This window comes from Sesamum indicum, linkage group LG11, assembly GCF_000512975.1.
Source record: "Sesamum indicum cultivar Zhongzhi No. 13 linkage group LG11, S_indicum_v1.0, whole genome shotgun sequence".
Taxonomy (NCBI): domain Eukaryota; kingdom Viridiplantae; phylum Streptophyta; class Magnoliopsida; order Lamiales; family Pedaliaceae; genus Sesamum; species Sesamum indicum.
In genome coordinates this window covers 14442706-14460652 of record NC_026155.1, presented here as the reverse complement: position 1 = coordinate 14460652, position 17947 = coordinate 14442706, and the positions used below count along the sequence as shown (strand labels likewise).

General features: G+C 36.3%; 4 protein-coding genes and 1 long non-coding RNA gene across 5 annotated transcripts; 1 reads left to right on the top strand and 4 right to left on the bottom strand.

Annotated features, from left to right (window-relative positions):
• Positions 1869-6011, top strand: LOC105174525 (uncharacterized protein At1g04910). Its single transcript, XM_011096654.2, has 8 exons — positions 1869-2945; positions 3739-3811; positions 3911-3981; positions 4083-4171; positions 4260-4392; positions 4479-4711; positions 4802-5278; positions 5377-6011. Exons 1-8 carry the CDS (start codon positions 2337-2339, stop codon positions 5633-5635), a joined length of 1944 nt encoding a protein of 647 aa, XP_011094956.1. The 5' UTR covers positions 1869-2336; the 3' UTR covers positions 5636-6011.
• Positions 6505-7672, bottom strand: LOC105174524 (heme-binding-like protein At3g10130, chloroplastic). Its single transcript, XM_011096653.2, has one exon. The coding sequence runs from the start codon at positions 7324-7326 to the stop codon at positions 6724-6726; it is 603 nt and encodes a 200-aa protein (XP_011094955.1). The 5' UTR covers positions 7327-7672; the 3' UTR covers positions 6505-6723.
• LOC110012805 lies at positions 8547-9897 on the bottom strand. Its single transcript, XR_002288000.1, has 2 exons — positions 9360-9897; positions 8547-8972 (listed from the first exon to the last, which is right to left on the bottom strand). It is a non-coding gene; the product is annotated as an uncharacterized LOC110012805 (long non-coding RNA).
• On the bottom strand, positions 10840-12506 carry LOC105174523 (L-type lectin-domain containing receptor kinase VIII.2-like). Its single transcript, XM_011096652.2, has one exon. The coding sequence runs from the start codon at positions 12160-12162 to the stop codon at positions 11101-11103; it is 1062 nt and encodes a 353-aa protein (XP_011094954.1). The 5' UTR covers positions 12163-12506; the 3' UTR covers positions 10840-11100.
• LOC105174522 (transcription termination/antitermination protein NusG) lies at positions 13574-17067 on the bottom strand. Its single transcript, XM_011096651.2, has 4 exons — positions 16506-17067; positions 15403-15581; positions 14629-14974; positions 13574-14131 (listed from the first exon to the last, which is right to left on the bottom strand). The coding sequence occupies exons 1-4, from the start codon at positions 16914-16916 to the stop codon at positions 14051-14053; spliced, it is 1017 nt and encodes a 338-aa protein (XP_011094953.1). The 5' UTR covers positions 16917-17067; the 3' UTR covers positions 13574-14050.

The following is a 17947-nucleotide window of genomic DNA, read 5'->3' as shown; positions in this document are numbered from 1 at the left end:
GACTTGGTTAGAATTGTCACTCTCGAAACCGGTACACATATATGGATGCTTAAGTACTCTATGTTACGTACAACAAACTAAAAGACGTAACAATATTACATTTCGTACGTTATACAAACAATGATCATGTTTCATGACATAATTGAAAATATAGGTGTTTGTGTTTGACCAAATATTTCTTAATTTCATTGTTAAAGTAATAAAATCGAGCTCATGAGTTTTCGAGTCATATTAGATGCGTGGCTATTTATTTCATTTTATATAAGTTTATTGTATTTATTTAATTATATTCATATTTATAATAATATATTAATTGAATCAATGCAATTCTTATGTAGCGATTGAGAAATTATGTTTACTTTCACCATTAATTATTCATTTAATGTCATATATATTTTTTTTAAATCGTGCCGTCAACTTTTTGTCTCTTTTTTTTCTTTTTTAAAGAAAAAAGTAAATTTTTGTAGTTAATATCCGTACAACTCAATAAACTTATATATAAAACATATATCTCAGTTAATTACTAATAAGTTGTGTGATATTATTTGTCATGACTCAACCCCCCAATTTTTCAATAATTACGTATCTTACCAGCAAATGGATAAAGTATGTTTCTCTTTCCTATTTTAACTCTATCAAACAAAAACTTGTCGAGTTTTTCTAAGGAGCGCATAGTAGTTCTCAATTTCAAGAACTGGATAACAATCCATGTATGAGATTATCATTAATTATATATTAACCCATCGTCAGTCATTATAACTTAATTATTATAATAATTGAATGTTGTCATACTCATAATATGGATTAGAATCTTTACATGAAGTCGAACGAATCTTTCAAACTTAAGTCGATCGGTTATGGGGATTCTAACTGATACATATAGAACAAGTGTCATTCATTTTTCAGAAATAAAAATTTTATTCATTCCGAGTCAAAATCCTATGAATTGAATTTCGTTGCTTTGCTTGTGAAATAACATCTCTATAAGTGGTTAGAATATTTCATCATCTTTTCACTATCTGCCCTATTTCATTCTATGTAATATTGACTTGCCGTTGCTCAAATTTAATTAGATTCGAGAACGACCCTTTTTCTCACTTTTAATAACTTGTCAAATTATTCATATAAATTTTATACCAAATAACTAAAAAAAAAATGCCAAAAAAAAAAAGAGTAAAAATAATGACTTCACAATTTTGCCTAATATATGCCAATTGCAGCCAAACATGTGAAATTTAAGGATTCGTTTGGCAAATAGAATAAAGAAACAAAAGAAATTGAATGAAGAATTCCAACTTCCATTCACCTCAAGAAACCTTAAAACGAACAAACCCTCCACGTTTTGTGCTTCATTTTATGATGTGTTTCGACAAGTATAAAAATTTTATTTCATTTTCCAATATTCTTAGGACAGTTTCCGTCTCTATAATGATTTAATATTGTCAGTGTACGAATATTTTTTTTCCTAACAATATATTGATTCAATTAATATATTAAAATAATTAAATAAATTATAATAATTCCAGATAAAGCGAGATAAACGTCCATACATCAGATGAGACTCAAACTTGTTCATAAAACTTGAATATTGGTGAATAACTTGAATATATTTATGAGATACATGAAAATTAGTGAAATAAAACAAGCATATAATATATGTAAGTTTGAGGGTGGGTGGGGTAATTTTAGATAGCAAAAGTAATTGATGCGAATTAAAAGTCAAAATTAATGAAATCAAATGATATTGAGATGAAAAGTCAAGAATTAATGTTGAGTAATATAATGATTTTATTTCTTAATTTAAAAAGATTCTTCGAAATCATATAAAATTCATGTACCAAATACTTATCCCAAAAAATTCCATGTACCAAATAAGGTAAATAGCACAAGAGAGACTCGTCAGCTTCCCCGAATCCCACGTACAATTTACCAAAATTCTATTACAAAACTAAAAGGGTCAAAATCTATTGGAATGTATAAATACAACAAATCACACCCCAACTGCCCAATCACATCTCTCTCTCTCTCTCCTTTCTTTCTCTCTCTCAGCTGTTTCGGTTGCTCCTTAGATTTCGGTCCCATCTTCCGATGTAAGAAAAAACCAAGTACAGCTTTTTCAGAAACTCAGAGAGAGGGGAAATTTAAAAAAAAATAAATAAAAGGATTAAATACTTTGTTTTTGGTTTTGTCCACCTTACAAAATATATACGAACAAGAAAACAAAGCAACGGTTCACCATTGATGGTCACTAACCTCCTCTTCTTTCTCTCTCTACACCCATAATTGTCTCTCTCCTTTGTTTTTTTCCCTTAATTTCTCACTTTGTTGATTATCCTATGTGTACTCTCCGTGCAATGTCAAGCGGCGGAACCACCACCAGTTCACCCAACAACACTACCACCACCCAAATGCACGGTGGAGCCACCGTCACCCACCCCCGCCGCCGCGTTACGGAGCCGATGCACGAACATGAGAAAGTGAAAGCCAACGATCAGGTGCAAGTCGGGGGGCTGGATCATTCCAAGAGCGATGTGGATGTTGAAGCATTGCTTAACAATTGCAACAGCAATGGCGTCGTCGTGTATCAATACCACCATCACCCGGTGACTAGGTATATTTTTCCGCGTAAAAAGGTGCCGGAGAGTTGGGTTGTGTTCGGGGAAGAATTCTTGTTCAGTGCTTGGGGAGCTATCAATTCTTTGACCTCCAGGAAGAACATGGCCCGTACTGTCTTGATGTTCCTTTTGGTTATGGTGGTGGTGTCGGCGTTCCTCAAGTTCTATCTGCTTATGGGCGGCGGTGGCGGAGGAGGAAGGATTGTCAGGACGGAGAAGGGGATTTTGCTTGTTCAGAATGTCAAGAATGAGGATGTTCACATGGCTGTTCTTGATTCAGATTCATCTTCTGCTGCTGCTATGCAGAAGCGACAGATGAAGGAATTTCCGGTGAGTAAACAACACAAATTTCTCATCTCTGTGTGTGTGTCTGAAATTTACTGGAATTTTCAGTGCTGACATTTATTGATCATTGAAATTATTATTAGCGACTTTAATTGAAATCTTAGAATGATCTGAATGTTTGAAGAAACGTTAGAAGAAATGGTGATTGGTTTGTGTAAATAAAATATAAAATAATTGAAGGGGGGGATGGGCTGATTTTCATTTTCTTTCAGTTGTTTATTGACCCACCAAGAACAGGAAGTTAGTGGGCGGCAACAAATTGAGGGGTTGAAGTTTCCTAGTTGTCTTTGACCCATACTCCTCCTCCTATAGCTATTTATTTCTCTCCATGTGGAATTCTATCATTTGACCGTTGCGCTGCTATTCATTTTTTCCTTTAAAAGAAATGAAAAAATACAACACCGAAACCTCCGTTGAATTTTCATTTTATTTTGTTTCTACATAACTTTTCAATTGTGTTTTACCGAATTCCTACTGTGGTTGACTTCGCCGGATTCTCTTCTGCAAAGGAGAAATTCTAGTTTAAATCGGATTCGATTTAATCGAAATTAAGTATATAGTAAGTATAATTAATTCAAGAAAATTTGAAATAGTTGGAGAATTTTGCTACTCGAGGAGTCGCTTTGCAAGTATGGAGTCATATTTACAGCTGTGAACTCCTTTTTTTCCACAGTAAAAGAAAAGATATGCACAAGTGATTGCAATAGAAAAGAATGCTTTTGTTCCAGCTAAGTATGTCTGAATGAGAAGAGAGCTAATGCTGGCAATATTTTGACAGGTACCAGAAATATGGATGAAACCCAACAGTGACAACTTTTACCAATGCATCTCCCGACCAAAGAATCACACAAGTACGATAAAAACGTTCACTTTTTCTTAAATTTTGTTATTTAAGCGTTTCTGTGCAAATCTTTTTCATCTCATGTACAAATGTTATTGAATCCATTCAGGGACCGCTACTGTAACAAATGGTTATCTCGTAGTCAATGCCAACGGAGGGTTGAATCAAATGAGAACAGGGGTAAGAAATTCTTTAGTTACATACATGCTTATTGCGGTTGTCATTCTCGTGCCGAATTTGGAATGTATTTCTGACTATGCATACGAAAATTTTGATCTCAGATATGCGATATGGTTGCAGTAGCAAAGATTATGAACGCCACTCTTGTGCTTCCTTCCCTTGATCACAAGAGTTTCTGGACAGATCCTAGGTATGGTTTGTTCAGTAATAATATTTTCCTTTCTATGTTTTCATCCTTTCTGAGAGCTTATTATGTTTGCTTGTCATTTTTTGGACAGTGACTTCAAGGATATTTTTGATTGGAGGCATTTCATTGAAGTTTTAAAAGATGATATCAACATAGTCGAAATGTTGCCACCAAAATATGCATCAAGGACTCCCCTGATCAAAGCACCTGTGTCTTGGTCGAAGGTATATACAGTTGCAAGAACTAGAACTATGAGTTATTTCTCAAGTTCTTGGTGAAATGGAACTAACTTCGTATGCTTGCTTCACAGGCTAGTTACTATAGAGCAGAGATTCTTCCTCTGCTAAAGAAGCATAAAGTGATCATGTTTACACATACAGACTCACGGCTCGTGAACAACGGCTTAGCACCCTCTATACAGAAACTGAGGTGCCGTGCAAACTATGAAGCTCTTCGTTACACGCCTGAGATTGAGGAGCTTGGAAAGAAACTGGTGGAGAGACTCAGAGTCGATGATGAACCCTATATTGCTCTTCACTTGAGGTAATATTACTATTACATGATTCTTTTTTCTGTGAACTAAGAAATTTTTCGATGAGGTCCCCTGAGCTAATAATTTCCTTCCCTCATCAGGTATGAAAAGGACATGCTGGCATTCACCGGCTGCAACCACAACCTGACCCCGTCTGAGGCTGAGGAACTTCGTATCATGAGGTACAACGTGAAGCATTGGAAAGAGAAGGAGATCGACAGCCAAGAAAGGAGACTGCAAGGGGGTTGCCCGATGTCTCCACGAGAGGCAGCACTATTTCTCAAGGCAATGGGATACCCCACTTCAACCAGAATATACATTGTGGCAGGTGAAATCTACGGTAATCATAGCATGGATGCTCTTCAAGCAGAGTATCCAAACATTTTCACTCACTCAAAGCTTGCAACGGCGGAAGAGTTGGAACCTTTTAGGCCTTATCAGAACCGCCTTGCCAGCTTAGACTACATTATCGCCTTGGAAAGTGATGCATTCGTTTACACGTATGATGGCAATATGGCGAAGGCAGTGCAGGGCCACAGGAGGTTTGAAGGATTTAGAAGGACGATAAATCCGGACAGGTGTTTGATATTTCTTTATCAGTTTTCCCTTACTATGAGTTCATGGAGTCAAAATACTAAACGCAATTGCATTGCCTTTTTTTTTTTTATTGTTTCAGGTTAAATTTTGTTAGACTCATTGATTTGTTGGACGAGGGGTCGATTGCTTGGGAGGATTTCGCCTCTCAGGTCAAGAGCTTACATGCGAACAGAACTGGTGAACCGTACCCCAGAGAAGCCGGGCAATTACCAAGACTGGAAGAGAATTTCTACGCAAATCCTTTCCCTGGCTGCGTTTGTAACAGAGCTCAGGAACGAATCAAGCGTCAGCAGCTAATTTATGAAAACTCAGGTTCACAAGTTGCTTCACAAAGATAGGCTTTTGATATAGTTGAGAAAGAATGTATAGCACACGAGGCTATGTGAATTGTTTGAGCAGTAGCTGGATAAGGGGTGTTCCGAACCAGATTTTCGCCCTTCCGGCACATAGCACCAAACACAGCACATAGTTAACCATAGAAGCCTGTGTAATTAATTATATATGACGATTGTACAATACTGGTAAAAAAATACCGGCAGTGAATGAGCTGGTTTAACATTTGCCGATGATACCACAACACAGGACGGAAGGGGTACAGTTAAATACAGATTTATTCAATTTGTTGTAAACAATAGTTTTTCTCACTGTTGTCAGACTCTCTCTCTCTATAAACAACAATCACATGTATATGAATATGATTGTTGTTTGCTTTCAGTGTCTCTCTTTATGGAAACTAACAGCAATGAAGTGGGAAGGTGAAGGGCAGGTAAGAAATAGAGGCAAAACGATGGAGTCAGGATGAATAGGAATCAGGAGGGGAATGTGAAAAATGAATGCTTTAATTTCCAAAGAATGATATGAGGTGCATGTGAATGTGAATGTGAAGAAGAGAGTTTAGATCTGCTTTTGCTATCTGCCACCATTCAGGTTTCATAAAGTCGCACTGTCTTTTCATCATTCAAGAGTGCGATGTGATCAGGATGTATACCTACTTATATTCAATTTTTGGTTGCAAACTTTATTTTATTTTTTTACTCTATTCAATATATATCTATCTTTTATCTTAAATAAGTCATATAATGTCATATTTATAGACGTAACGTATGTGTGTTGAATAGAATAAAAAATATAATCATGTTTATAATAAAAATTCCATGACTGGGGGTTGGGAAATACTGTTTTATGTTTATGAGGTGAGTTTAGAGTGTACTACCCCAACACTTCCTTTTGCATATACCACTTCCAACTATTGTAGTATAGACATCCTCACTTTTCTCAACCAATTTTATCTGTCAAGCATTTTAATTTATACTTGGATTTACGGCAGGTAGAGAATACTTGTAATAATACATAATAAAAACTCAGCATATGGAAGCTAATCATTACAATGTGGTGTATTGCACAAAATCTCAACACCCACCAAAACTCATTCAACCGGAATCATAACCTCATTAGTCCGCAGCGGTGGCAGAGTCCACGGCGGGTTATACCTCCCCAGCACAAAATCCCCAGCCACCTTATACCCATCTCTCTCCAAACACGCTTTCAGTTTCTCCACCTTCTCCGCCACCACCTCATCGCGCGCCACCCCGCTGAACCTCACCACCCCATACTTCCTCTCTCCCTCCTCCCTTATCACCACCCTCTCATCCAGCGGCCGGGGCGCGTCCTCCGCTTTCACATACTTCGACGGCAGTATAAACCCCATAGTCACCGTCTCACTCCCACCGACGCCGCTCTTAGTTACCACCGGCGCAGTCATGGCTATCTTCTCCGACGCCGTTTTCGTAATCACCGGAACTGTCATTTCTATTTTTTCGGGTTTTTCGTTCATGGGTTTTCCAAAAGCGCCGATGTAGTTGGCGAGGATCGTGAAGCCGCCGTCCTTGTCGGAATTGAACTGGGTCGGGTCGTATGTTACTTCAGCGATGACTGAGGGCGAGTACTTTCGAATTTCATAGTCGCCGGTGGTGGCGAGTACTTCGTATTTAGGGGTTTCAACGGTGATTTTCCCCAACACCATGCCCATTTTGGGTAGATTCACTGCAAAAAATAAGAGGGAAATTACGTGATCAATGGAATCGGGCTGGACCGGTTGCTCTTGAGATAATGTTAACGGGGGCTTGATGAGTTATATAGGAAACGAGTGAAAGAACGATGAATGGGTCCGGAAAAGGTTGTTGATTGGTGTAAGGGTTTACTTGGAGGAGGAGTAACTAGAAAATATTAGTCCAACAGAGCGGCGTTTCCTTGCTGGTGCATGTTTGCCGAACGAATGGCGGGGAAGCGAGGGAGACGATTGTGGAATCAGTTATGCCACGATTTTTCCCTTTCAACCGCGCCTTGTAAGGCCTTTTTTCATTTAAGATGAATTACTACAAATTCTTTTAAAATTTGATATAATTCTAAATAATTCTTGTTATTTAAATTTTTTTAAATATTTTTATATATTTGATAAAATTATATAATTTTTTAATAGAATTATGAAATTATTAATCTTGCACTTGTTTTTTTTTTATAGTATAAAAAAAAATTGGGTGATGTCAATAAAAAAATTTGCAACATTATGAAAAATTATCCACTTAACTGAACAGAAAATTTTAGAAAAAAACTTAAATATAAATAAGACATTATGGTCGGTTCAAAAAAAAGTTCCATAAAAATCTAAAAAAAATAACAAATTCAACCAATTGTTAGACAATCATCAAAATTATGAAAGTATTAATAATTTTTCAAATAACAAGAAAATAAAATTGTGCCAAATTTCAAAAAGACTAGTTATTAATTACCCTTAAAATTTTGACTCATCTGATTCAATTACGATAGTCCTATTACGTATAGTGGGATATTTGTGATCATCTCGGTTTTTATTGTGAGAATAAATTGTAGAGAAATTATAAATTCAACAATTGGTAAAAATTGATAGTACTTAAAAATAGAATTTAAAAGCTAAAAAGAAAAAGAAGAAGCAAAACTTAAAGTTACGAGTGTTTGAAAACTATATATACAATTTGATTAATAAACTACAAAAAATTTAAAAGATGTTTATTATAATTTTTAATTCAAAATAAATTAATTAAAACAATTTAAAAAAATAAAATAGTATAAGAAAAATATTATTATTCACATTAAGCTTGTAAATGCTTATTTTAAACATTTGTAACATCCACTAAAGCTAATCGTATTTGTATCGACTCATTCTCATCTATCCCGTATGAAACAATTTAGATGATTTGAGAATTGAACACGTCGACAATTTAATCTTTTAAATTACTCATATAAATTCATGTATATACAAATTATGGTTGGTATTAACTATTAACAATTAAAATATATTGAAATCTCAATATACAAATCCACACAATTGTAACTAAATAATTTTAATTTCTGCGTGCAAGGGCGGCAGAGTTGAGTTCCCCTGGTTGTACATGGCCATCCACGGCTCAACTTCACCTCTTCTTCGCCCTCTTACTCACTTGCCTTCTTCCTATGTCTTACTTGATTGATTCCATGCCTAACCTGGCCTTAATATTATTGTTTGATATAAATGGATTCATAGAATTTAAGATCCTTTTCAAATTCGTGTTCGCGTGTATGAATTGTAAACCCATTATCTTTCTTGTTTGCTCACGTGAAGACGAAGACAGTGATAACATGTCCCTCTTCAATCACCACCTGGAGTTCAAGGATGTTCAAATCAAACTCAGCAGTCTTCAACAAGTGAAAAGCTAGACCACGACACTTGACAATATCAGTCGGATCTCAGGATTAAGATGTTATCTTCAAATACATTGTAATTGCAGATAGATAACGCAGTATTAGATGACATCACCGATCCATAATAATAGATTAACCCAAACCTAAAGGAGCAACTACCATTGCACAGAATTCATCCAAGATCAAACAAGCACCTCATCCATCGAAAAGAACCATTAATAGATGATGCGCCACCCATATAAAAGTTTCAGAAAATGAAAACTCAAAAAAGAATAGAGACAGTGAAATTGTTGCAAACAAATCGAAAAACATAGAACATATATAAGTTTGGGATCTCAGAATTACTTAGTTGTCATCAATCCTTCGAGAGAAATTGCAGCCAGACAGCGCGTAATTTTTCAAATCATTGATCCATATATTACTAAAGAAAACACAAAAAAAAAAGGAAAAGAAAAAAAGGTGGAAAGCATCTCAGAATGGTAATTCCCCGTAAGTTTTCTTCACTGGCAATCAAAGTGCAAGGATAACAATTAATTCTACCTCATCATTGATGCTCATCCTCTGCTCTACTCTCAACGAAATCTAAAGCAACAAATTCAGAAAGGTAACACATATAAACTAAATAAATTAAGGGATCTCAGGAAGATTAAGAAGCTATCTTCATTCCGAATTGGAAATATCAGATAGATAACGCAGTTTTTCTTCAACGCATCATCGATCCAACCCCAGAGAGAAAATGAAAAAGAAAAATTCAAAGAAGAGCCAAATCCAAAACTTAAATCTATATCAAAGAGAAGAATTCATGAAGAATAAGCTCGCTGATGCTTGAGAAAGTTTGAGCTAGGTTCTATTAGTAAACTCGAGAGCTCTGTGAAATGAATTTAAAAGGGGCGATGACAAAAACCCTAGCGCTCTGTTGCCTGTAAGACGACGTCGCTCACCTGAATTATGGTCGTCCCGCAATCGAGTGGGTTGGGCCTACTTTGGTTGAAAGTTCTGAAGGAGTATTTAGGCCCTCTATGAGTTGGGCCAACTTCATGTGTAGTAATCTCATCTAGGTGTTTGAGCCAATCAAGAATTGAGATTATCAGAAATTTTAATTTAGTGAAATCTTTTAATAAATTGCAATTGGTATTTTATAGTTTCTAAAAAAGAATATTAAGATATTAATATTTAATAATCATACTTATATTAAAATGAGCTGGTCGTTTAGCACAGTATGGGACAAAGAAAAGGTCTTGAATTCAAATTTCATTATCCTACATCTATAAGAAAAGTCTCGTCGATGAGCTGGTCGTTTAGCATAGTATCAGTAGTGGGTCAAAGAAAAGGGTTTGAATTCAAATTTTATTGCCCATCTCACAATTTTGAGTTAAATTAAGCTTTTAGACTTTCCAAAATATTATTAAATCATGTGAACCTTAACAGCAAAAATCCAAGGGTCCAAAGCAATATGCCAAATCCACTATTTATTTGATTCCAAACAGAGTCCTATGCATTTGCATCAGAAGTTAGTATAACTTATTTTAGCGGATTGCAGAATATAACATAAAACAATCTAACTTTCTTCTTTCCCTTTCCCTTTTGATGCAATGATTAGTGATGGAAAACTTTAGTTCACAAGTCATTATTAGGAAGAGTGGATTACAACTAGTTTTGCACTATCAGCTCTTTCACTCACAAGCATGCCCATTTTATCCCACAAACAAATAGTAATAGGCACTGCCATTAACATGAACAGTTCAATATACATGAGAAGTCAAATGGGCAGCAGCAGCATTAAGATAATTGCAAAGCATGTCCTGAGATTCTTACCAACAGATACTGTATCAAATATACTAGCATTTTTATAATTTTAAGAGGATTTAGCATGACAAATTCATAACAATGAAGCATTTGGAACTCTCATCTTCCCAAAATGAAGCTGTAGTTTAATGATCACAACATATGGAATATATAGCAATACTACATTGGAATGATTGATCATTAAATTACAGCACCATGCCAACCAGAACATCCAAGTACTAAAAATGGAGAGGATTTACAAGCGAAAAACACTCCGTCGTCTAATCTGCAAACGAAACGTCTAGTTCTTACCATCTTCGATGGTTTTATCAACAGAAACATTGAACTTCTTGTAATCAAACTCCTTGGACTGCACAGTAAATTCCTCAGGCACCACAGGACGCCTATTTCCGAAGATAGTCCACAAGAACAATACAAAGAAGGCCCCCAGTGCACCACATACAGTGCCGAATATTAGTGCAGCAAGTATTCTTAAAGCACAATCACCTTTTTTAGGAACTTTCAGCTCTTCTGCATTCTCCACAACGTCTTCTGGATCCATGGGCTCTGAATGCATCCACTGTGGCACAGTTCTCGACTTAAAACTCCAGAAATAAATGTTACACTTCTGCGAAGAATTTCCACTTGATGAGCTCAATCCCACAATAACATCCTCCTCTTTCCACATTTCTGATAAATCAATGGGATAAGAGAGCAATGGATCAACTGGCCTATTGTCACCGAACTTGCTCAACCTCACCTCAAATCGTTTACTACTTGCTTCGTAATCAATCCAGGCTTGCAACTTTTCTCCACTGTTTAGGGCCAAATTGACAGATGAAACATTGCTCACTTTAACCGAGACGGGACTTTCAACATCAAGTCCAATATGGTTACCATTCACATCGCCATACTTGTCATCCTTAAAAGTATCAAATTCAACAGCAAGAAACTTCATTTTTCTCTCCACCAACATCCCCATTGGCCCACCATCAAAAACACTCAAAGGAAATCCGCTAGGAAGCATGACAAAAGCCAAGCCATCCCCATTTTCCTTAGACATGGAAAACGTAAAATAATTTGAGAAAGACACCACATTTCTTGAGTTTCCCTCAACAAGATTCATGGGTTTCTTACAACATACCCTCCCAGCAGTAGAAACCCCAGAACCAGCCATTTGAACCGACATACCATCTCCAGCAACCTCAGCATCCCCATACAGAGCGAACTGTGACTCAAAGTTTGAATCTTTACCAAAATTCTTGAAAGAAAAGGTCAAGTTTGGGTCCGCATCCAAAACTTTCAAGTAAAGATTCAGTAGAAAGAAGGCCAACAAGTACCTGGGAGTTGAAACCGCAGCCATATTTGATCTGAGTTGTGTTGGGCAAGAGTTTATGCTTCTTTTGTCTTTTTATTCAGGATTTACAAGGGTTTCTTGGAAAAAACCCATGAAGGATTATAGTAAATGGTAAGTGCAAATTTTTTAAGATTTTTTCTAGGGTTTGAGAGCAGAGGTAGAAGCAAATGGAAAACGCTTGGGGAAATGGGTAAGAGATGGTGGGTGGTGGTGGTAGTGGAGAGCTGGGGCTTGGAGGTTGTGAAAATTAAATTCGTTTTACTTCTTTCTGATACACTGTCTGATTTTACTTTCTCCCTCATCAGTGGTTGCTGACTGAGGGAATATAATATGAGATTCTTCACGATTATGTCCTCCTCTTTTCTGAATTTGTAGTCATGGTCCTCTTCCCATGCACATTTTGCCCTTTAGTGCTTGTATTCTTGCACTTTTCAGTTTTGTCATTCAGTATATAATTTGAAATTCAAGGTGAAGTACGCGTCCTTAATACACAGACACTGATTACAGATTATGTTTTAATGTGGGCCTTAAGCTTTACTTAGTAAAATAATTAAAAGTTGTGTTTGGCACAAAAAGAAGAAGATTCCTTGGAGGCCAATATCTAGGTGGTGCACTGCTCACCCCGACAATAAACAAACATGTGCAGAGCTGGCGATTGTGATTACTCTAATCACCCAACACTTCTTTTCCTGTTTCAAGAAAAGAAAAAGATAATAATCGCGTGCCTTTGTCTTCTTGATTCATACAACGGTCTACTCTACTCCCATGTATGTCTGTATGTATAACGTATGTCTACATCTACATTAAAAAAACACACACAACACACATTTTGAACAGAGAGATGACAGCTTGACATGTGGACCTTTGCTTGGAAGAGGACTGCTCACTGATTCATTAACTAACTTTGTCTGTCTTCCTCATGTGCATGCCCCAACCAACACTGCTCTGCTCAATATTGGGTCCAAATCAATATGGTATTTTTGAGGTGGAAATTTTTATAGCATCAAATATTTGGGGTGGAGGGTCCCCAGCTTATCCATTCCATTACCCACTTTGTGTAATGAAGATGCTGTAATAGATTTAAACATATTTCATGCTTCTGATCAAGAACGTATAGTGTTAGGTTCTTTCTCTTATGAGATTTTCTTATATTTATGCTCTGATGGCTAATATCGAGAATTACTTCACATGTCTACAGAGTGAATTGGTCCTAAACCACAAGCAGAGTCACATGCACTGCATATCCAAGAATGCAGCATGTGAACAAGTCCCTATTAATTGTCAAAAAATAGAAAGCCTTCGTTGCGAAGAACATCCACAACAGGAAAAAAGAAATCCACTGCAGAAATTTAGCTATAGAGCAACTTATAGGAGCATATGAGTGGCTTTTTGTTGTGTGTCAACAGATTCAAGCTACTTTCCAACTAAACGGGTTAGTAAATAAAGCAACTCAATTACCAGTAAAATGCAAGGCCTACTTACATATACTTCCTCCCCATTTACAACACCTAGAGAGATTCTAACTCTCTTTTTCCTCTCTTTGTGTCTGTCTCTTCTTAGAACAAGAACAGAAAGGCCAAAACCACACCAAGATACCGTTGCTCAGGGAGTAGTATGTCTTATCAGATGAGTAGCCGGAAAGAGTCAATGGAACATTAATCTGAACCAGCCCATTATCGACTCAGAGAATACATAAACTTGTCGATGGGAGTACTTTAATCTAATAATCATGCCTCATGGAGCTGCATTCTGCTAGGAAGAAGAAGATTTATATGCATGTTTCTTGTCCATTTGATCTTTTCTGGTATTTTGTTGGGCACAATCATCTTTAGGGACAACTATTTCCTATGCAGTAATATAATTTACCATCTAAGAGATCTGCAGCACTTGTATTTCAACTTGTCTCGGCAAGAATCTCGGTGGCATCAATGTCTGCCAAAGTTTCCTTCCCAAACAGTGTAAATCCAACAGTTGCCTGCAAAAAAGGTTATCAAATTTGCATACACAGAGATTTTGGGATGCACCAATTCAACTACTCTGCATAATCAATTACTATTAAGTAATCCACGACATAAATGAATCAGATGAGCATTCAAAAATATCACAAATTCCATGAGGGCATAATTGCCAAAATGAAGTTCAATATATATTACCAACTTGCCGATGCATTAAGGAGCATGTTCAATAGGTTGTTTCTAGCTTATAATTTCATCAATAAGCAACCAGAAGCAAGTTTTAGAAATGTACATAGTCAATTGAACTAGAGGCAGAATTTTAGCATTTCTAAGAGGATGCAAGCATGAAATAGTTAGGCTTTCAATGATCTTTATCCCTTTCAATTTCGGTTTCTACCTATCCATTTTGATTCATTATTTCAATTCTTTTCTTTCTTTATGTGGGAAGATGGTAGGATTTTTGATCCTCCGATGCAATCTTCATGACAAACTATAGGATCAAATCAAGAGAATATACCAGCCCTGTTTTCATATCAAGCTTCTTAAGGGTGCCTGAAAATCCAGCAAATGCCCCAGATACAACTTGGACAGTTGAACCAGGTTTCAAGGTTTTAGCCTTTCCTGCTGTTGTCTGCTTTGTAGCTTTTCTACTACGGCCTCCAGGCTTTGTTTTGGCATTTGATTGTGCAAGATCTTGGGAAACCAGTGGAGAATCTATACCCAGTTTATTGGAATCCAAAGCTTCAGCCCTTTGTTGCTCTTCAAAAGCTTGATCAGCTTTCTCCTGCTCTTCCTTTGCTTGCTTAAATATTGCCTCCATGTCATCTGCATCTACTGGCCTAGGTTTATTGATCTGGCGCTTTCTGCACGAGTCAAAAAATTATTTGCCCACAGTTACACATTGCGAAAATGAAATAGACACAACATTTAGTAATTGGCTCAACACGCAAGAGTTTACTAGTTGACAGAAATCTAAAGTGGGGAGGGTAAATATACAACTGTCAGAATTAAACTTCAGAGAGACTTAGATTGGTAATTTACAAACAAGAAATTTGGCACATCTTGAATAGAGTTTTCAAAAAAAGAAAAATTGTAAGTTTGTGAGGCTGGGGTGAAATTAAAGTGGTAGGTAGAAATTTTACATTTTGTTCTAAACTAGTTGTAGAATTCCCAAGATTATATCTCCTTTTTCTTATACTTTATGTGACACAACATAGATGCCAAATACATCAAATAACATAAAGGATAGATTCAGTGAATAAGGATAATAGGAACAACTGAGAACTCTTACGTATTTCCAACCTTGGATCCAACAAACCCCCCAACCCCATCACATTCTCGTATGAAGTCATGTAACTCCTTGTTCATTACACACCGCAAAAACACGCATCCAGGGAATAGTGGTTTTGGCTTAACAGAAAGAGAGCCATTCTTTAATTTTGTTTTGAGTTGGACAGATGGAATGTAAACCTGCAGATCACCAATATGGGGCAATCAGAAAAAAACAAAGGAAACTAAAATTGATGCTGCTCACAATTTGCTTATATGAACCAACACCATATGAGCTTTTGACAGGATGCAGGAAGCAAGCAACTTAAGGTCGTCTTGAACCAGATAACAAGATTAGCTCATTAATATCTGGAGCCAATCAAGCTTTACCCAAGCCACACATGGTGATTCTTGAGCTGTTCTAGAAAGTTTATTTACAGCTCCAGGGTCCTCTATCAAGCCTAAAAAAGATGGTTTAAACTCCACTCAAAAAACTATCATAGGCAGCTCAAAATCACACATCTTGCCAGTTGTTTACATTGTTCTGATTGCAACCACGAATGTTGTATTCATGAGTAGAGAACAGAACTGGTGAAGTGAATATACTCTTGGACATTGTTGGCGAGCTCTTTCTTTTGATTATACAATGTGAAATTCAAGCACTGCTCATGATCAAAAACCATATTCGTTCTTTGCCTAGAGCACACCTCTGCTACCTCTAAATTCCTAATAGATAACCAGTTAATAGTTGCAGTTGTAAGGCAGATTCTGGCTCAGCATAGAACCATTGTGATAATGTGCAGTAATGATAATTGACACCAATTACAGGAGACAGAACATTAACAAAGCTACTTGGATGGATCATTAAAATAGAGCTGTGTGATTCTACAAGCAAATAAAACTTGTTCAAATGTATCCTTTAACAGTTAACTTAAACTCAGCTCAAAGTTTCATTCGACAACTCTCGATTTATGAATATAAGTAAGAAAATAGGCGATAAGGACAGACTCCTGATGGGCTTCAAGTAAAGCTTAAAGGAACTTCATTCCGAGTCAATTCAACCAAACTATGTTAAGCACGATGCTTTATCGTTAATAAGAATAATACGAAACTAGTAACAAATACCTTGAATTCCATATCAGGGAAGTTGCGGGCCATTGCACGGGCCATCCTTTCGGCAGTGTCTTGGCCCGAAACTCTGGAAACTCTGACTACCCACCATTGGGGACCGAGCAAAGCGAGATTATCCAAATTCAGCTCTTCCGTCCAAGAGACATAGCGTTTCTTGGGCTTCTTGATGAGCCTCATCTCAACCTCTTCCTTCCAGTTGTAGGCGGGTTTGCTCTCTCTTCTTTCGTTCCTCATCTGCCTTCTCTCTCGGCCCGTCAGGGGGCTTTCATCTACTGAATTCAGCGTTACGGTGATTGTTGAGAATTTAGGTTTGGAAACTCTGGGCTGGAGAGTGGTGGAGAAAGGGAGTGAGAGGAATGTAGGGTAATACGGGCAGTGACTCCATGAGAGAAGCCCTTGCTTCATCTTCTTCTTTTTGCAGCTGACAATTCCCTGGTAGCTTGTCTGATGGAGTACTTGGTTTTCGGCTGTGGATAATGCTGCCGGAGAGTAGCTTGTTGGGCTGTTTGCGAGACTGCTCCTCAATTTGTTATGGCCCCAAATCTAGAAAGTTAAGCGGTCTAATTAATCTGTTAACTCGGTCTAGTCACTCAAATTCATACAGTTCACTTATACGATAATTTATGTATTATTTTTTTTAGGTAAGAGTAATAAAATATTATTAATTTAAATAAATTGGTTATAATACAATTATTCATATCGATGTCTAACAAATACTATCATAATAATCATATCTTACTCAAAAAGACTTACTATTACAGGATACAACGACTATTGCTATATAGTAAACAACATTCCATGCACTTTGAGGGATTCCAACCCATAATTTCTAAAATTATAGGGCCTCAACTTCGTCAACTGAGCTAGGCCTCATTAGCTAAAATTTATATTTTTTATTTACTCTTTTTTTTAATGACTATAAAATGTAGATTTTTTTTCCTTTTTTATGTGCAATGTTTTTTGTGTTAGTTTCTTTTGTAAAATGACATGTACATTTCTTGAGAGATGTTAAGTGTAATGTACCTCTAGAAATGTTGGTGTAAAATTTTATTGCTGAATAAAGATGTGCTTATAATTAAATTACAAGATCAATGGATATACTCATAATTTTACAAATGATATCGAATATATATAATTAAACTTAATTTTATGAGTATTATTTTAATAGGTAATAATTGAGATAATTTTTACTTTTTTAACACTTACGGAGTTGATACACATATAATTTCAAAATTCGAATACGAGACATCTCATAATAAAGACTTGTATACAAATTATTGATTGTCATCGCTAGAAATAATAATGGTAACGGAGATAAATTGAGAACTTGATTTGTGATATTCACTGTAAGAGTAATTTCTTTTCCTTTTTATTTGAAATCCACTACAAACATATTTGTGAGTTAAAAATATGGACACCAAACACACTATAAGTTG